The 17,857-nt window shown below is 36.4% G+C and overlaps 1 protein-coding gene across 2 annotated transcripts in view; it reads left to right on the plus strand.

The window, feature by feature from the left end:
- Nucleotides 1–1,265: 1,265 nt before the first annotated feature.
- Nucleotides 1,266–17,857, plus strand: part of LOC131694159 (gustatory receptor for sugar taste 43a) — a 74,117-nt gene continuing 57,525 nt past the window's right edge. Inside the window, exons 1-3 of one of the 2 annotated variants that reach the window (XM_058982627.1) lie at nucleotides 1,266–1,455; nucleotides 1,637–1,808; nucleotides 1,901–1,955. In XM_058982627.1, the coding sequence (XP_058838610.1) occupies nucleotides 1,652–1,808; nucleotides 1,901–1,955 (212 nt within the window). In that variant the 5' untranslated portion in view covers nucleotides 1,266–1,455; nucleotides 1,637–1,651. The remainder of the gene's footprint in view (nucleotides 1,456–1,636; nucleotides 1,809–1,900; nucleotides 1,956–17,857) is intronic. The other variant, XM_058982628.1, reaches the window with a different exon arrangement.

Below are 17,857 nucleotides of genomic sequence, written 5' to 3' on the forward strand. Positions count from 1 at the left end.
CCAAAACCAATAGTTCAGTAGTTATTGAATTTGATCATGAAAACGTTGTTTTGCAACACTGTGCACCGCATGTGTTGCAATTGAAACTTTGTGTGCCTATTATATTAGTTACCGCGCAACATCGACCCACTACAACTGTGACTTGGTTGAAAAAATTCATTTAAGCGACCATTGTATCTAGAAAATATAAAGGAGCAGATGTACTACTACCTCGAATTCGAATGATACCAAGGGATTTCAAACGATTGTGTACAGGAAAATAGACCAATTTATTTAATTGTGCTCCAGGTGATCAAACCAAGAACATTGTCTATCTGCGAGAATTACAATAAGTTCCTTCCTTGAAACAAACATATTTGTTATTTTTGGTATATTTAAACTATTTTGTTTAGTCCTGATGGGTGTAGCGAAGCGCACCGGGTTATAGCTAGTAGGAAATAAATTCTAGTTTCAGAAACTTTAACGCATTTGTTTTATTCCGTTAATATGAATTCTTTTATATAGCAGAAAACATTGATTTTTTGTATTTCAAAACAAAGTATCAAATAAGGTTTATTAGGTTTCAGGAGTCTTCGTGTAATGAATTCATTGTTAATTTTTTAGATTGATTTAGTCTAATTTTAATTGACTAAACATCATCCGCCTCCTTCACAATTGGAGTTGTTTTAATTATTCATCGAAGATTTTTTTTAAATAGTCAGGTTCTTAATCAGCATGAAGACACTGTGAATGTAACAAATTTTGCCATTTTGAGATAGAGTGTACAATTTTCCCATGCAGCATGAACTGATTTTTATCTGGCATTAATCATTAAAAACACATTATATAAAATGACTATTTTTATTTATCTCTAATCTTCCGTAGGAATGCGGTTATATAACTCTGCCATATTCATGGCGTGATGCCGTAGCTGCAAGAATGGTGAAAATATTGCTTGGACAATCAAAACCCTTCAAATAGTTTTCCATTAACGGCTTATTGAGATCAGCGTGATATAGCATAAGGAATGTAAACAAGCCACTTATTTCTAAGTGTCTAATGCAGAAACATATAACTATGTCACGATAGATGTATGAACATTTTCCACTCTAGATTGCAGGTACCTATATTGAATTGAAAGACTGTTTGTGACAATAAAGCAAACAGTTTTGAAGTGGGAAATGAAAAAGGATATCGGCACAACGATATATCAGTTCTAGATTGCATCTAATCCTATAAAAGCCCACAATACGCGTGGCCAGCTAATCATTCAAGCCTAAGTTATTTATATGGTAACACCTGCTGTGTTTGGATTGGCGATTAGTGTAATCAAAAGCAGTTCGGATGCGTTGAAATGCTCAAATACCTCCATTTACTAATAGGATTACAAAGCTGGATTATTTGGTGCTGAGAAAACCGCTTCGGATTTGTTGATGATAATATGGAAGATGATGGTGCCGTTTTCATAGGACCCGAGTACGAACACTTGTATAAATTAGAATTCCCCCAAATGGTACTGGGTGTAGCGATCTTCAGTGGCGTCGCATTAGTGTACTATAATCTATGTATAATAACCTTTCAATGATGTGGCAATAAGAGTTTTCAGTTTTATGTTGGTTTCTTCCTTTGCATACCATTATCGCCGTCCGTCGAGAAGAAACGGCCATATATAATGGAGATATCAGAATCAACGAAAATAGTGTTTTTTGTAAGTCGCATTTTTGGGCTTGCTCCGTATGTGGTGAAACGAACATCCAAAGGACAAATTGTGGATTACAAGCGAAATCTGTTCCTGGTGATTTACGGTTTGTGTGTCGTGTTTTGTTTAGGTATATATTTCACTGCTTCATGTGCTATCTAAAAATATTTTCCACAATCGTTGTGGGTTTTCTACTTTTTTTAACTCGATTCGTTTTTATAGCTGGATTGACATTTAAAGGGATATTCTTCGATATCAATTCGAAAAAACCGATACGGTAAGTTAGAATATGCAAAACCTCATCGTAAACAGTTCTCGTGCAGGAAATGTTTGCGCGGGTGATATAAACGAATGGCTGATTCTCGTTGAGGGCTGATGTATTGAAAACCTCTACTGTGACTCAAATTCGAATTCGTACACCTCTAGTGTATTTATTAAATATTGTTTCATAACTTCTTATGTTATTAAATATAGGTATTGTCATATAAATATGATAGTGATATCACCATTTGTAAAGCGTGCAAGTTTCTATACATTACACGTAAAAATGATTACTTGGTGAAGACTGAAAATCATATTCATACACTTTTGAAAAGTTTTACAATTTATTTGTAATTTCTTCCTTCCTAGTAGAACAAACAAAAATGGCCACCCTGAATGTTCATTATGGAAATTTTAATTGTTTTTTTTTTAAATATGTGTGCACCGTACGAATACGAGTTTGAGTGGATATGACTATCTTTAGAATTATGATTGTTTTTAAACAATGAACATTTTTAGTACAAATATGATGATTGTATCTTCCCTATGCTGTCTAGTAAAATCTTTCTACATAAATAAATTATCTTATTATAGCCAACTTGATTTAAAAAAACCAAAAAATTCCTAGAAATGACAAAAACTCTCTCGATTGCGGAATATTGTATGCAAATAAAAGGTTATCGATTAAAAAGTTAGAACTGACCTCATCTAAATGCTACTTGCTATACTTTTAAACTAATCGATTATTTCAATTGAATAATTATTACTTGACATTCATCGATTACAATTAGCAACTATGAGAAAAAAGTTCTTTCACGACATATGAGCTTTGACTTTTAATTAAATTTTAAATCGATTTTTTAAGGGGTTACACCACTATAGAACACTGAAAAATAGGCATATTTCAGGATTTTTTCTAGCAATAAAGTAGTGAATCGAGATCAAATGTGCTTTATAGTTCTAGTTGTGGAGTGTAAAAATAATTTCAAGTAATTTTGTGACAAGATGGCGCCTGAGCAGCCTTTTCCCGTAGACGCCTCTTTTTGGAAAGGGTCCACGGCCGGAAACCTATCTCCCGTAATTTTTAACCTAGAGCACTAAAGTGTTTTTTTTTCGATTTCGTATAACAATAGCAAGCGACGTACGTAGGATTTTTTCGATATTTTTTTTTCACCAAATGGCGCTCATTTTAGTAAATAAATGAAATCTCAGAAAAATCGACGCAAATTGCTTATTAAAAAAATAACCAATAAAAAATCCTGCGTATGTCGCTGGAGAAATCAATTTTGAGTATACTGTAAAAATTTCAAAGAGATCAAAAATCATTTGTTCAAGTTACGTTTCCGGCCAGATCATAAATGTGATTTTGAGAAAAACGCGGTTAAAGTTTTCAATACGCTAGGTAATTTCGGAAAAATTTTCAGCACCATATTTAATTTTTTTTTTAGCAAATTATGTATTGGTTGAATAGCTGGGACCTCTAAGAAGGTATTCTGCTCATCCATAATTGCAGAGGAAAATGTCGTCGTGCGACATCTCTCCCGTACAATTAGGAGAGATGCCACATTAAAATTGCGGGAGAGATGCCGCACTCGATGGCGGAGGCTAATATGTATTTTTTCACCTCGAAATGATCATTTGCGTCAGGTATAGGTTTTTAATAAGGTATATCCACAAACTAACGGCCTTACACAGTGACATGTAGGATTATGAGTCTATTTATCTATATATTTAAACGGGCAATATGTATTTACTTTAGTTACTTCAGTTTATTCTTTAAAGGTTCAGGCACTAATTTTCGTGAACGCATTGATTTGTAGTGATGTTAATATTGGAATAAAAACGAAAATTTTAATGAATTAATGCTTTTTCAAAATGAATCTTTCAAGACACACCTAAGTTATATAAATTCATTGTTGGGAGAAACAGCCAAAAACTGCCTTTAAGGAACTTCTACCAACACATAGATATATATCGCTCTTACCAGGCACGTAGCCAGAGGGGGGGCTAGGGGGCTAAAGCCCCCCCCGAAATTTTTCAAAAATAAATTTAAAAAACCGGTGACTTTTAACAAAACTTGTTGCTTATTTGGTTTGAACAAATTATTGAGAAAAAGTTAAAGAAGGCTATTTCTAACCACCGAAGGCAATGGTCACGAAATTCAGTGTGCTTTATGCTTTTGCTCGAGCCAGTGCGAAGCGAACAACAAAAAAGTAACTTTTATATTGTGTGCTTTGTCTGAAGAATACAAGAGACTGTTACTTTAATTGTAGCTGTAATAATCTGTCGAGATTAGTGATTAGCAGAAGCAAGAATTGGTGCTCCAGCCAAATGCGGTGATTATAAAATTATTGATCATTCGCATCCTGAAGGTGTAAATAGAGATTAGACTTTCGGAAACCGGCTCTATCCAGTTCTACCATGGCAGGCATTTAGCGCTCAACAAATTAGTGCAGACGAAACCATTCATTTCGCACAACTTAAAGCACAAGGTTGTGTGTGACAATGCTATAATTAAGATCCTTCTGTATATGGACTATGAGAAAATGAATGTTCCGCTACAAGATCGGATACCGCTTACTCGCAGATTAATGTCACATTTGGGAGAAATGGAATCTATTTGGAAGGGCAATTATTGAGGGCGAAAAGCAAGGAAGATATTCGCGAACATAAAGGCAGCAACTACGATGATGACACGGAAATGTACAATAGCGAGATAGAAATGAACTACTCCCCCCAAGACATAGTTGGTGAGGAAAAAAATATTTCCTCGCCTCGTAAACAGGTTTTCACGTGCAATGGCTAAGCGCTTGCGCGAGATCTGTAGGATAACCACATAAACTCGTTATATTATTTTTATTGTTTACATAAGGAAATATATAAAAGACCCACGACCCAGTTTGTTATTTTTAAATGATAAGTTTTTGAATTGCACACAATTTTGAATTTCTGTATTAGGTCAGTGCACACTGTACACTCTGTTCTCTGTACACTACTCTGCGCTACACAAAAAGTATTTCAATTTATCTGAGAACGATTGAGCCGAGAATAAAATTTTCATTTCGCGTCATTTTAACGCAATACCATTTTTATTAACGCTTCATTTCATTGTTACGAGTAATTCGTTCCGTACTAATACACTGTTAATCCGTAAATCCGTGATATCTTCGACAAACGTGCAAAAAAAATACTTTTAAAAGTGGACCGGGCAAAAAGTGGTAAAATAATAGGCAATCATGAAGAGGGACTAAAATGTTGGGACTGATTGAATCTATAAGTCAATAAGTTGGGATAACAGTTTCGATTTCATGTCTTAAGTATGTGACAGTCTTTCGTTCCGTTTTTGCTCGTCATGGAATAAAATGAGAGAGATAATCTTAAATAAGAGAGCAAAGAGAGGAAAAAATCAACCAATCTAAATCGACTCAAGATCACTCTTCTATCTTTACTATACACTCAACACGAGTTCTTTCCGAATTGCGCTCTGATCTTCTCATTTCGTCTTCGTTGCGTTAGGTGCAACAACTTTAATTGAAACTTTTTCCCAAATAGTGATAAAACAAACATGTAATCAGACAAACATTACAACTTTCTTCAAGAAATCATACATCTCTTCCAATCTTGATGATGATTGAAAAAAATCAAGAGCTAATTATTTTTATTCACAAACAAACCTATTACTAAACAGATTAGTGTTCATATTTGTTTAATGAATTGGCAAAGAGTTTTGCAAAAGTTTTACAGGAAACGGATAATTTGCTGTAATTTAAAACAGACAACTCTAAAAGAAAGCCTCGGCAAATTAGGTGCAAGTGCGATGTGTTCTCTTCCATGTGTCGGAAGCAAGTGATGCTGAAATTATTATCTATGTTTATAGTCTCTAGTTATTTTGGTGGTGTCATCAATGTTATATTTACCAAATTTTATGTAAATTAGAAGCATTGAGTAATCAGTGCTAAGTAATTTTCTTTCGATTTGTGAATAGATTCTGAGCAGTTTCGCTCAGTAGATTAAATTCTGGGTAGTTTCCATTAGTAGATTAAATCATTGAAATATATATTTGACATTGTCCAAAACCCCACGAATTCCGAAATAAAACCTTCAAATAAATAAATAAAACCAAAATGTTCAAATATAATATTTACTTAATCTAGGTAATCTTCTCAAGTTACAACGGTTTTGCAAGATTGTCAAAAGTCAATAGAGCTAAGGCATTCTTGCTTTGTAGTGAAATCAGTAGTTTTTGCACTCACTTTACATTTTGACTTTTACTATAGTTTTAGGGATCTAGGAAAATCAGTCTACGATATTTTTAATTCATAAGTACAATGATATAAAAAGTACCTAAAAAGAATCAACTTAAATAGATAAAAAGATAGTTATTCTGAGTTGCCTGATAATGTTGTCGAAGATAGTCTTTAACCCATCACCTATAAGAGTCAAATGAAAAAAACATGTGTTTTTTCAGGATTGTTTTGATTACGACATGATCAGTATCATTTAAATTGAAAATTTCATAAAGTCGAGTTAACGCAAACTTCGGATGAAGTCAAAGAGCTAGTAATAGTAGAAAGAAACCTGATCATGAAAATAGGAGTTGAACCTATTTTCTGCATCTACAAATCGCCTGCCTTATCAGAAGATTTGAAGCAAATTTCGACATTCACTTTGTTCGGACATTCTTTGCAACGGTAAACTTTGATTTCACACTGATATATTCCTATTCATGGGGACAACCTTGACGTTGGTTTCGTTCTTCTGATTAGCAAATGCGTGTAAAGTTTCATGAGACGGGTTTTTGGATATTTTTCTACTCATTCCAATTTAGCGTCTTCTACAAATTGTAAAGGTGTATCGAATGTGTAGCATTTTCAAGCAGCGTAGCATGCAGCGTAGCATTTTCAAGCAGCCCTTAATACTTTGAGCTCTTGACTATTCATTTTTGTAACTAGAGAAATTTCTAACTTGTAAATCAAAAATAATCAAATTTAATTCGTCGATGCACTATAGCCTTTCTTGTAACAGGCAACATATTATTAGAGTTTTTAGTGTCTATTGTCTTATTTTTGGAATTGTTTTCACTAAGAACTTTTCATAATTACGTTCAGTTTCCAGTGATTGTTTCAAGTCATCAGAATTAATACATTTATGCAATAATTTTTAAGCCCCTCCCGAAACAAAATCCTGGCTACGGGCCTGGCTCTTACAAACATATAAATAAATAGTACCCTTAATTCAGTTACTCCAACTTAACCGTTCCATAAGGTTGCGAAAGAAAAATATTTTTAAAATGTTGAATAAAAAAATCTTTCTAGAAATGGCAAGGTGCTAGCCGATTTATAGGTGTAATCAAATTTCATAAAACTCGGCTGAATACACCTAATCAACGAGAGCTAAAAATACTTTTGTTCGCCATTTTTCAGTTTGTGATCACGATGCGACAACTCACCCTCACATGCGACATCTCTCCCACAATGACCTGTTGTTTTAAAATGTTGCGGATATTTGATGATTTTTTTGTAATGATAAAATCCATTTTACAGTATTTTAGAAACTTGTCGCAATTGATAAAAATGATTTCGTCAAATATTGAATGGTTTACTTTACACACATAAGAGGCGTTGCGGCAGAATTGAAATTTCGAACATTTAACAATCATTGTCGCCTGTGTTTTTTGGTATATCATTTTCAAGACCCTAAAGCACATTTTAGGTCAATACAATTCTACCCTTAAATAGATATTCTGAATTTAAATCGGATGTGTGGAGGGGCTTTACTCCCTGACACATCGCACAACCTCAACAGCGCAAAGATATCGCATCGGATAAGCAATCGATATGAGAGGTCTCATAATCGATTCTTCAGCGAAAGGATGCCCGCCAGCATTTCTACACTCCCAAAGCAATACGCAAACAACAATATTGGATTCGCTTTAGTTTGATGAAATGTATATTCGCAGCGGAGCGGAAACAGAAACTACCATACTCCATCATCGATAATATCGTTGTTTGGTACAGCCTGATCAGGTCTCCTGGGTAGGTACCCACCCATGTTCCGGTTATTGTACGGAGAAAGTTGATCCTTTGTTGGCACTTCTGTTTCAAATACTTAATGTGACATCCCCAGATCCCTTTAGAGTCGAACCAGACCCCGAGATATTTGAAAGTTGAAACCTGAGCAATAGTTTCACCCATTAATTGAAGCTGTAGTTGCGCTGGTTCACGCTTCCTTGAAAATTCGACTAGCTCCAAGGGGTGAGTCGCTTAGCACAAATCGAATTGTGCTCACAAACAAACAGCGTGGTAGCTTGTGCCGCAATGTGCCACGATGTGCCACGCTGTGCCATGGTGCTCAGTAAAACAAAAGCAATGATTGCTATGAATATTGAACTACACTTTGTTTACAGTTTTTGAGTTGTCAAAAGTGTGCCTCATTGTGCCACACATTGTGGTAACGAGTGAAATGATCGTGTATTAGTGTGACTCGCAATCTTATATCGTGTTATGGTAGGTGACACAGTGTGTATGACACATTGTTCTAAGCGACTCAGCCCTTGACTAGCTCAGTTTTCTCCGTGGACAACTTGACACCCAGCTGGAGGGCCCAAGCAGACAAATTGTCCTAGGTACCTTGCAATGGTCCTTGCAGATCAACGGCTTTGGGTGCTGTAATAGAGACAACACCGTCATCTGCAAGCTGCCTTAGCGTGCACGAATTGACAAGACAATGTCACCATGCGAAAAATGCATGTTTTTCAGACAGCAAGTTTAGTAAAAAGTTGTTTAGAGTCGGTGAAAGACCATGATGGTGCAGCTTCTCAGAAAGAATTTTGATAGAAACTGAATCAAAAGCCCGCTTTATATCTAGGAAAACTTTTCTAGCATAAGCTATTTGAATTTCTGTTCAGAGCAACGCAAGACAGTCGTTCGTATGCTATATTTCACCCTAAGGAGGAAAATTTGGTAAAAACCAAAATTTCTCACTAGGGTGAAAATTTGTTGGTAAAAACCAGTCTTTGTACAGGAGGGCACAAATCCTTATTTCATACTATGTTGCGTTTCGGCTTCGCCTCATCAGAAACCGACACTAACGTATTGTCGGAATAGATTAGCGCCGGCTTGACGCAAATCCCTTAAAACTAAAACACACTATGTGTTTCAATCAAACGACTGATCAAACGTGATGTCCCGTTCGAGCAGAAGTTCTGTTTATGCCGATGAGACACAAGTGAAGCCGAAACTTGTCTTGGCTTAGCAGGCCTATGCGAAAGCACTATGCTATATTTCACCCTAAGGAGGAAAATTTGGTAAAAACCAAAATTTCTCACTAGGGTGAAAATTTGTTGGTAAAAACCAGTCTTTGTACAGGAGGGCACATTTGTTGGTAAAAACCAGTCTTTGTAGTCGTTCGTGCCTTTGGGGAAACCAAATTGTGTATCTGACAGTAAACCATTTGTTTCAACCCAATTGTCGAGGCGAAACAAGATCATTTTCTCGAACAACTTTCGGATACAGGACAGCATTGCAATCGGTCGATACGAGTTGTGATCGGAGGCTGGTTTTCCTGGTTTTTGGATGACGATGACCAGCGCTGGTTTCTTACTCTGGCTGAGATATGGGAACACTTGGGGTTTTTGATGTTCCTGGAAGTGCTGGGAACTCCTTTTCTGAGCTCAAGTTACTGAGCCCGGGAGCGACTTGCTTCGTCTTTGCACCAGTACTTCCTTGAGTATTTATTTTAGGGGTCTGGTAGCTTTTGGCTACCTTTTGGTTTTTTCGAAGGTAAGGATTGCTCGTCCCTAAGGTAAGACTAAGAATGTTTTTTTATTAATTCCCAAGGCTTATTTTATATGCGCTGGCATGTTGCGCGACATGTTTGTATATTTTGGTTATTCTGAGTAAAGCCAATTGGAGAGAGACAGAGAGGCTACCTAGAATTGGTCGCTACTCGGGCAGAGGGTGTGTGCCCATAGATAGCACTGGACGTAGGGAAAAACGCTTGTAAAGCGAAAGGTTCTATCAATAAACAATTGAATATATTTTGCTTTAGCTGGGTGTTTCTCGGCGTTCACGACACATGCGAACCATATGGACGGTTTCGCTAAGGCGTGTACCGAGCCGAGGTAGTTAATTTGAATGAGCTAGAGATAGGTGATTAGATGTATTACACCACCCTCCTTTTGGAAGAATAATGTAACTAAGTGAAATTATTCGAAAAAACTTGTAGCTTTTGCTTCTCTCCAGATAGCTTTTATATTTTGGATGTACATTTGTGGTATGTGGTTTTTTTTTTTTTTTTTTTTTTATAATCTGATTATCCTGTTTTTATGAACAATTTTGGATATTTTGGATGTACATTTGTGGTATGTGGTTTTTTTTTTATAATCTGATTATCCTGTTTTTATGAACAATTTGTTTTAAACCTGTGGTATCTTCTTGTATGGTAATATTTGGATGCTGAATTGAAATAACTGTGTACGGGCCTTGGTATACTTTATCTAACTTTCTTCTATTTTCGTTCTGCAACATTACCTTATCTAGAGGTTTTACATCAATTGGGTTACTTATTTTCTCTTGACTTAAGTTTCGTATTTGCTTTGTATTATCTAATATTGCTTTTGTTTTTTGTGCTGCTAAGTGTAGTTTGTATTTTAGTTCTGCGTGGTATTGGTCAAAATTGTATATGGGTTGTGTGTGAGTGTTTTCGGAATACATGAGATTTTGTGGGATGTTTGCCTGTTTACCAAATACTAATTCAAATGGTGTGTATTGGTGGTTTGTGTGAGGTGTCGTGTTATAACAGAACGCATAGTAAGGCAGCCAATCATCCCAGTCCGTTTGGGCGTGATTGATAAACTGTCTTACGTATTCATTCAGACAACGGTGATTCCTCTCTAAACCTCCAATTGTTTCTGGATGGTATGCTGTAGAAAACTGATGGTTGAGATTTAACAATTTATTCATGTGTAAGAATACTTCATTTTTGTACTCTGTTCCCTGATCTGTTCTAATTAATTTGGGTGCGCCATATACAAGGATACAATTTTCGACAAGTGCCTTTGCTAGCGTATTTGCTTGTTTATCAGTAATCGCTTGGATTATTACATATTTTGACAGATCGCATTGTATTGTTATGGCATATCGGTTACCACTGTTTGATTTTGAAAATGGACCGATTGTGTCTATTGAGATACTATCTAGTGCTTTAGTAGGTGTAGGAGTATGTATGAGGTTTTCTTTAGTTTTGTAAGTATGTTTATTCTGTTTACATTTTAGGCAATTTTTTACATATTCTCTTATGTGTATTTTCATTTTTGGCCAATAGTATTGGCAACGAAGTTTTTTATATAATCGATATGATCCAACATGACCGCCTATCGGTGTGTCATGGTTGGCTTTGATAATTGCTTTTTGTTTTTCAGGATTTTCTATTATTTGCTGGCGAGTATATAGAATTATTGATACATTCTTCAATATTTGTTGGCCTTTATCTTTAAATTCTTGAATATTCATATCCTTAAGAATCTCACTATTTAGCGCTAGAGCTAAAGTGGTAATTTTTTTATTGTTTGCCAGTAATTCCACATTTTGTAAAATGTGACCTAGGTTTTTTGATAGCTTGCTAGGGACTGTTAACGCTGGAGTCAATTCCCTCTTGTAGCTTTTATCCATGATTTGTATATGGATTTTGTTTTTTTCTTGTGTTAACATTAATTTTGGGAGGTTATATGCCTCTTCATTGTTTAGCGACTCGTAGATTTTGAGTTGATCGGGCTCAGCATCATTCGATATCGCGTCTATATTTGAATTTGTTTGTTTGCGAGTATTTGCTCTAGTTTGCACCACGTATAAATTTAATTGTTTTAATTTTTCAGAGTCGATGTTTATTCTAGAAAGAGCATCAGCACCTACATTCATTTTACCTTGTACATATTGTACCGTAAAACTGAATTCCTCTAGGTCTAGTCTCATTCTAGTTAATTTAGATGATGGTTCTTTCATTGAAAAAAGATAGACCAACGGTCGATGATCAGTTTTAACAGTGAATTTTCGTCCGTATAAATATGGTCGGAAATAGTTAATAGCCCAATGTATGGCTGTTAACTCTTGTTCTACAGTAGATTTATTTGCTTCGCCTCTCGTGAAGGTTCTGCTGGCAAATGCTACTGGTAATTCAATATTGTCATATGTTTGTGCTAGGATAGCACCACATGCAATTTTGGAAGCATCTGTTATTAGAACAAATTCTTTGTTAAAATCAGGAAATTGTAAAATTGTTGGGGAAATTAGTTGATTTTTAAGCATATCAAATGCATTTTGGCATTCAATATTCCAAACGAAGGTAGTGTTTTTCCTTAATAATTTGTTCAAAGGGTTTGCTATCTGAGCAAAATTTTTTATAAAACGCCTGTAATAATTACAGAACGCGACGAATCGTCGTACGTCATCTGCATTTTTAGGTATAGGGTAGTTGCAGATCGTATCAAATTTGGATTTATCTGGCTGAATTCCTTTTTCAGAAATGTGGTGACCTAAATAAGTTACGTCAGCTCGAAAAAAATTACATTTGGATGGATTTAATTTTAAATTGTGGTTTCTTAATTTCTGAAAAACTTTTTCCAAGTTTGCAAGATGATGGTTGATTGAACAACCGATGACTATGATGTCGTCAATATAGAGAAATGCGCACTCGGGACCTAGTCCGCTAAGTGCGATTGACATCATGCGTTGAAAGCTATTCGGGCTAATATTGAGTCCGAATGGCAATCGTTTAAATTGAAAATGTCCGCGTTCCTGTAAGGAGAATGCGGTGAATTCTCTAGATTTTTTCTCGATTTCTATTTGGTGGAAACCGGACTGTAGATCTAGAGTAGAGAAATACTTTGCTCTGCCAAGTTGGTCAAGAATGTCGTCAATTCTTGGTAGAGGAAATTTGTCGGCTAGTAATTTTTTATTTAGTTGCCGAAAATCTACAACTAGTCTCCATTTCTTTTCTGTGCTAGTTGTTTTCTTTGGAACAAGCATAATGGGTGAATTATAATTAGAAACAGATGGTTCTATCACATCATTTTTGATTAAGTCGTCCACTTGACGGCACATTTCTTCACGCTGGCTATGCGCATTTCTATAATTTTTTATATATACTGGTGATTTGTCACTCAGGTGTATTTTTTGTTTATAGAAATTGTTTGCAGATAGTGTGTCGTCCTTTAGGTGGAAGATATCGTTATACTTATTGCATAATTTAATAAGGCTATCTTTTGCAGATGCCGAAATTTTTTTTAAATTGAGCTCCTCTTGGAGAGCATCATTTCGTTTAATATTCCGAGAATCAGTTTCGCTGATCGTCGCCAATTGAAAATTGGTTAAATGTTCATATTGTGGTAACAAATGTTTGATTAAGACGGGTTCGTTATTGGTATTTACAATCTTTATATAAGGAGATTCTTTATTTACAATTGCGTTGCTGCTAAATACTCCAGGAGCGATCTCTGAGGCAATTAACACAACGTCTCCTTCTGGATTAAAATTATTAATTATTCTATATGTTTCTGCTCTAGCTGGTAACCAGGTTGAGCCACCTAGATTATTGTGTATAGGTATATCTATATTTATGTTATGTACATGCATTGACAGCAACCATGCATCATAATTTATCGAGCATCGGTATGTTGCCAAAAAATCTCTTCCAATAATACCATCGGTTGGTATAGGAAAATCATCGTTAATTATATGCAGAGTACCCTCAATAGGTGTGTCTTGCATGTAAAAGATGCATTTGGTAATTCCATGGCTCTGCAGTTCACCAGGAATAATCCCTTTTAGTTTGTATTTGCGAGTTGTATCTATGCTTGTACCTGGCAAGATACATTCGCTTTTAATGAGTGATATGTCAGCTCCTGAGTCGACCAGGAAAGTGCACATCTTGCTCGAATTGTTCAATTTGAGCTTTATGAAATTCGAGGCAGCTACGTTTAATGTGTAGACTGCCCGTTTCCTAAAAAAAGATGGTTGGGCGGTGGTTGGATTCGGTCCGCTGTTGGTTGATCAGGTAGGCTGCTTGGTGCTGAGTCAGTGACATATATATATCGTCCCTGACCTTGCTTACTGCGGTAATTGTTATGCTGAGGAGTCGAATTATTTCTTCCTCGTCCTCTGTTATTGTTTTGGTAAAATTGCTGCGTGTCCCCGTTTGTGCTAAATCGGTTAGCTTGTGTATTATTAGGAGTATAGTGCTGCATGTTACCATATGTGTTATATCGGTTAGTTTGTGCATTGGGACGTCGCCTATCAAAATCTCTAACACGTGTATTGCCACGATAATTTCGTGTGTTGTCAACACGATCGTAGTGTTGACGGTGCCGGAAATGCATAATTTGTGCATTTGGTACGCTGTGGCTTTCGTGCTCCGAGTTCTCCAATACTTTTTGTGTGGCTATTTTTATTGAGGAAAAATTTCCTGCTTTAAGTATAGTACGTGTTTCATGGTTTTTTAAACCGTGAATTAGGGCATTAACTCCAGCTTTTGTAGCCATTGAAGCTGCTACATCACCTGGAATTTGCCTTTCTATATAAGTGTTTTGCAGTTGAAGTGTTAATTCTTCTACTTCATCACAAAATTTGTTGAGAGGTCCTCGCTGTTGTGAAAATTTCAATTTAGCGAGAACTTCATCTGGGGTTTTGATTGATGCACAGCGGGCTTTTACATCCGCTGTAAGTGCATCAATTGATACTAAGTTAATGGGTAGGCCAAGTCTTGCCTTACCCGTTAATCTAGTTCTAAGGAATTTTATTGCCATCGGCATATGTTCTGCCGATGTCATTTCTTTTAGTAACTGAGCCGAGTCGATAAATGCCTCCAACTCGTCAGCAGTTCCATCGTACTTTTGTACGATGGCTGTCGCAGTTTTAATATCAAAGTCAGGCATTTTTGGTTTACCTGCCGATAGCCGTCTGCAAAATATGGCTGTTTTAGCTAGAGTTTTTAAAGTAGTTTTCTATAATATTGTTGTTGTATCCAAGATCTCTAATGATGCTTGGTACTTTGTTTTTAAATTTAGAAACTTATCGCATTCGATGTTCCACTCTTCGTGCGATATCCGATGTTTTAATTTATTTAATTTGCTTTTGTATTCATTATAGAGATCGGAAATTTCTTCCTTTTTCTCTAGAATACCTTGTAGGGTTCTAGCCCTGCCCTTGCTCTTATTTAAATTTAGCTGTATCCTGCAAAGGTGCGAGTCTATTTCTCGTAACCTTTGCATGAGCATGCAAAAACAAATGCGTATGTTAACTTGTCTATCTGTTAGTCTGTTTTATCTCTAATTTATGTGCATTCTAAATTTGGTCTATACTTGCAAGCGATTTCCTTGCCTTCTTAAATGCTTGGCGCTTGACGTATCTTGTGTACGTTTGATAAATTGTGAATATCAGTTGTATGGAACAAATGGTCAGTAATAACCAGTACTTCGTATCTTGGTTATCTTGCCAATTTGCGTGCTGTTCCAAGCTATTAATTATATTTATTTGCGGATCTCCGCTTACTGTCGGGGATTTACTTGTTCTAGACCCCATTTTTTTTTTTGAAATTTAATGTATTAGTATCTAATAATTAAAATTTAACATACAGTATATAATAATTTAATATCCATACATTCGGTGAACAGGTTGTGGTGAAACATTTTTGGGAGGAATTTGTTTTTGCAATCCCGACTATATCTCATGTCTTAAGAGCAATTTGGAAAATGGAAGGATCAAAATACATTATTTGGATTGTAATGTATCTTTAATAGATCTGCTTTGTAGTGTATCAATTTTGATAGACTATCTGATTTTGGTATAAATTACACTGAATAAGAACAAAAGCTAAAATAGAATCCTGACTTTATTTTCGTCGGATTATTGTACTATTCCTCAACAGAACAACATAGTGTAAATGTATTGTCAAATCAAAATAATTTTAACTAAAATCTTCCAAAATATGATTGTTTTCAAGATGACTTAAGTTTTGTTTAAAGGAAAAAAAAATCGTTAAGGTATTTCCTTTTTCTAAGTTATTCGTTTTTTTTTTTTTTTAAATGCGCATAAAATTTTCTGTCACTTTTCTGTTGACGTCAGGGCGATATTCTGAACCGTTTGAAAACTACACGAAATAAAAATATACAAATTATTCATTTTTGTTTGGTTTTTGACGTAAGTTCAACAATGCTGTTAAAATGAATCTTGATTTGCATCTTCTCCGGTGACATCTGTATTTCATGCATTGGAAAGAAAACAGCGTTTTCTGTTCATCGAACTCTTACCTCCGGATTCTGCTGCTGTTGCTAGTATCACCGTTACTCTCCGACAGTCATGCACCCAAACCGTCCGAGTAGGGAGAGGTACTGCTACGTGTCGAATTAATTTGTAACAACTCGTGGGCCTGTGGCGGGTGTGTAGGCATGTAGGCTGGTTCGGTCTGCCTGTGCGTTGCCCGGTTCTCGATCCGCCACCGGCGCAGCTGGTTTCAGTGACGACGGGGCCATCATCGGCGGCGGTGGTGGTGGCATAGTTACCAAACTGTTGCCGTACAGCTGCTTCACTTCCTCATGGTGTTATGCGGGTGTCTCCGTTTCCTTGGTTCTACGTGGCACTAGTTCTCTGTGTGGCACTAATTCTTCTTCGGTGTGGATGATTTCACACGTTTGTTTCATTGCCAAAAGCAAACTTGCATGCTTATCGATCACCAATCAGTAGTCTGAATTTGTTGCCACTGTCAAACACTTGAATGTCCTTATCCAGGTATAACCAGTTATTTCAAAACGTCACTTGTTCGGAATCGAACTTTTCTCGATTCATAGTTCAAAAAGAATGACATCAACAAACCGATCACGTTCAGGATCAACTTTAACTTCTCGTAAACATCCTTATAACGAACTTTTATCACTCCTGTTCAAAATTGATACATTCACATTTCCAAGTATATTATTCAGTTAGAGGCTATTTTTCTGTGGCACCCTTGCTCGATTTCATGCAACTGAGTTTTTCGTTTGTTGGTTTGCACCGTTTTCACTTTTTCTTTTTCACGGTCGCCATCTGGTAGCTTTTGGCTACCTTTTGGTTTTTTCGAAGGTAAGGATTGCTCGTCCCTAAGGTAAGACTAAGAATGTTTTTTTATTAATTCCCAAGGCTTATTTTATATGCGCTGGCATGTTGCGCGACATGTTTGTATATTTTGGTTATTCTGAGTAAAGCCAATTGGAGAGAGACAGAGAGGCTACCTAGAATTGGTCGCTACTCGGGCAGAGGGTGTGTGCCCATAGATAGCACTGGACGTAGGGAAAAACGCTTGTAAAGCGAAAGGTTCTATCAATAAACAATTGAATATATTTTGCTTTAGCTGGGTGTTTCTCGGCGTTCACGACACATGCGAACCATATGGACGGTTTCGCTAAGGCGTGTACCGAGCCGAGGTAGTTAATTTGAATGAGCTAGAGATAGGTGATTAGATGTATTACAGGGGGGCAATGAGGAGATACCTTCTGGCCTTTACGACGAAGCTTGGGAGAGGAAATGTTCCTCCTTTATCTATTGCTTCTAGGTCAGAAGATTTTCTTCCTGGGGTTCATCACAGTCGCCTTCGTCAGTAGACAAGTTGGTATAGATGTTCGTAGAGACAGGTGGCGTAGATATCTTAAGCATTTCTGCAAAAGATCGCTTAGAGCGTCCCTGAAGGGAACGCTTAAGGTTCTCCTCACGCTTTTTCACGCGGGACAGCCGAGGCACTTTTCGACATCCCTACCACAGGAATCATCCGTATGATTTCCACTGCATTTCCCACAATGGACCTTATTGCTATAATGGGAGGTTGCCCGAGCAAGTTAAACATCAAGATTACAGCAAGTAGACATCATCTTTTGATATCAGCCATCAAATTGAA

This window comes from Topomyia yanbarensis, chromosome 3 (assembly GCF_030247195.1).
Source record: "Topomyia yanbarensis strain Yona2022 chromosome 3, ASM3024719v1, whole genome shotgun sequence".
Classification (NCBI taxonomy): domain Eukaryota; kingdom Metazoa; phylum Arthropoda; class Insecta; order Diptera; family Culicidae; genus Topomyia; species Topomyia yanbarensis.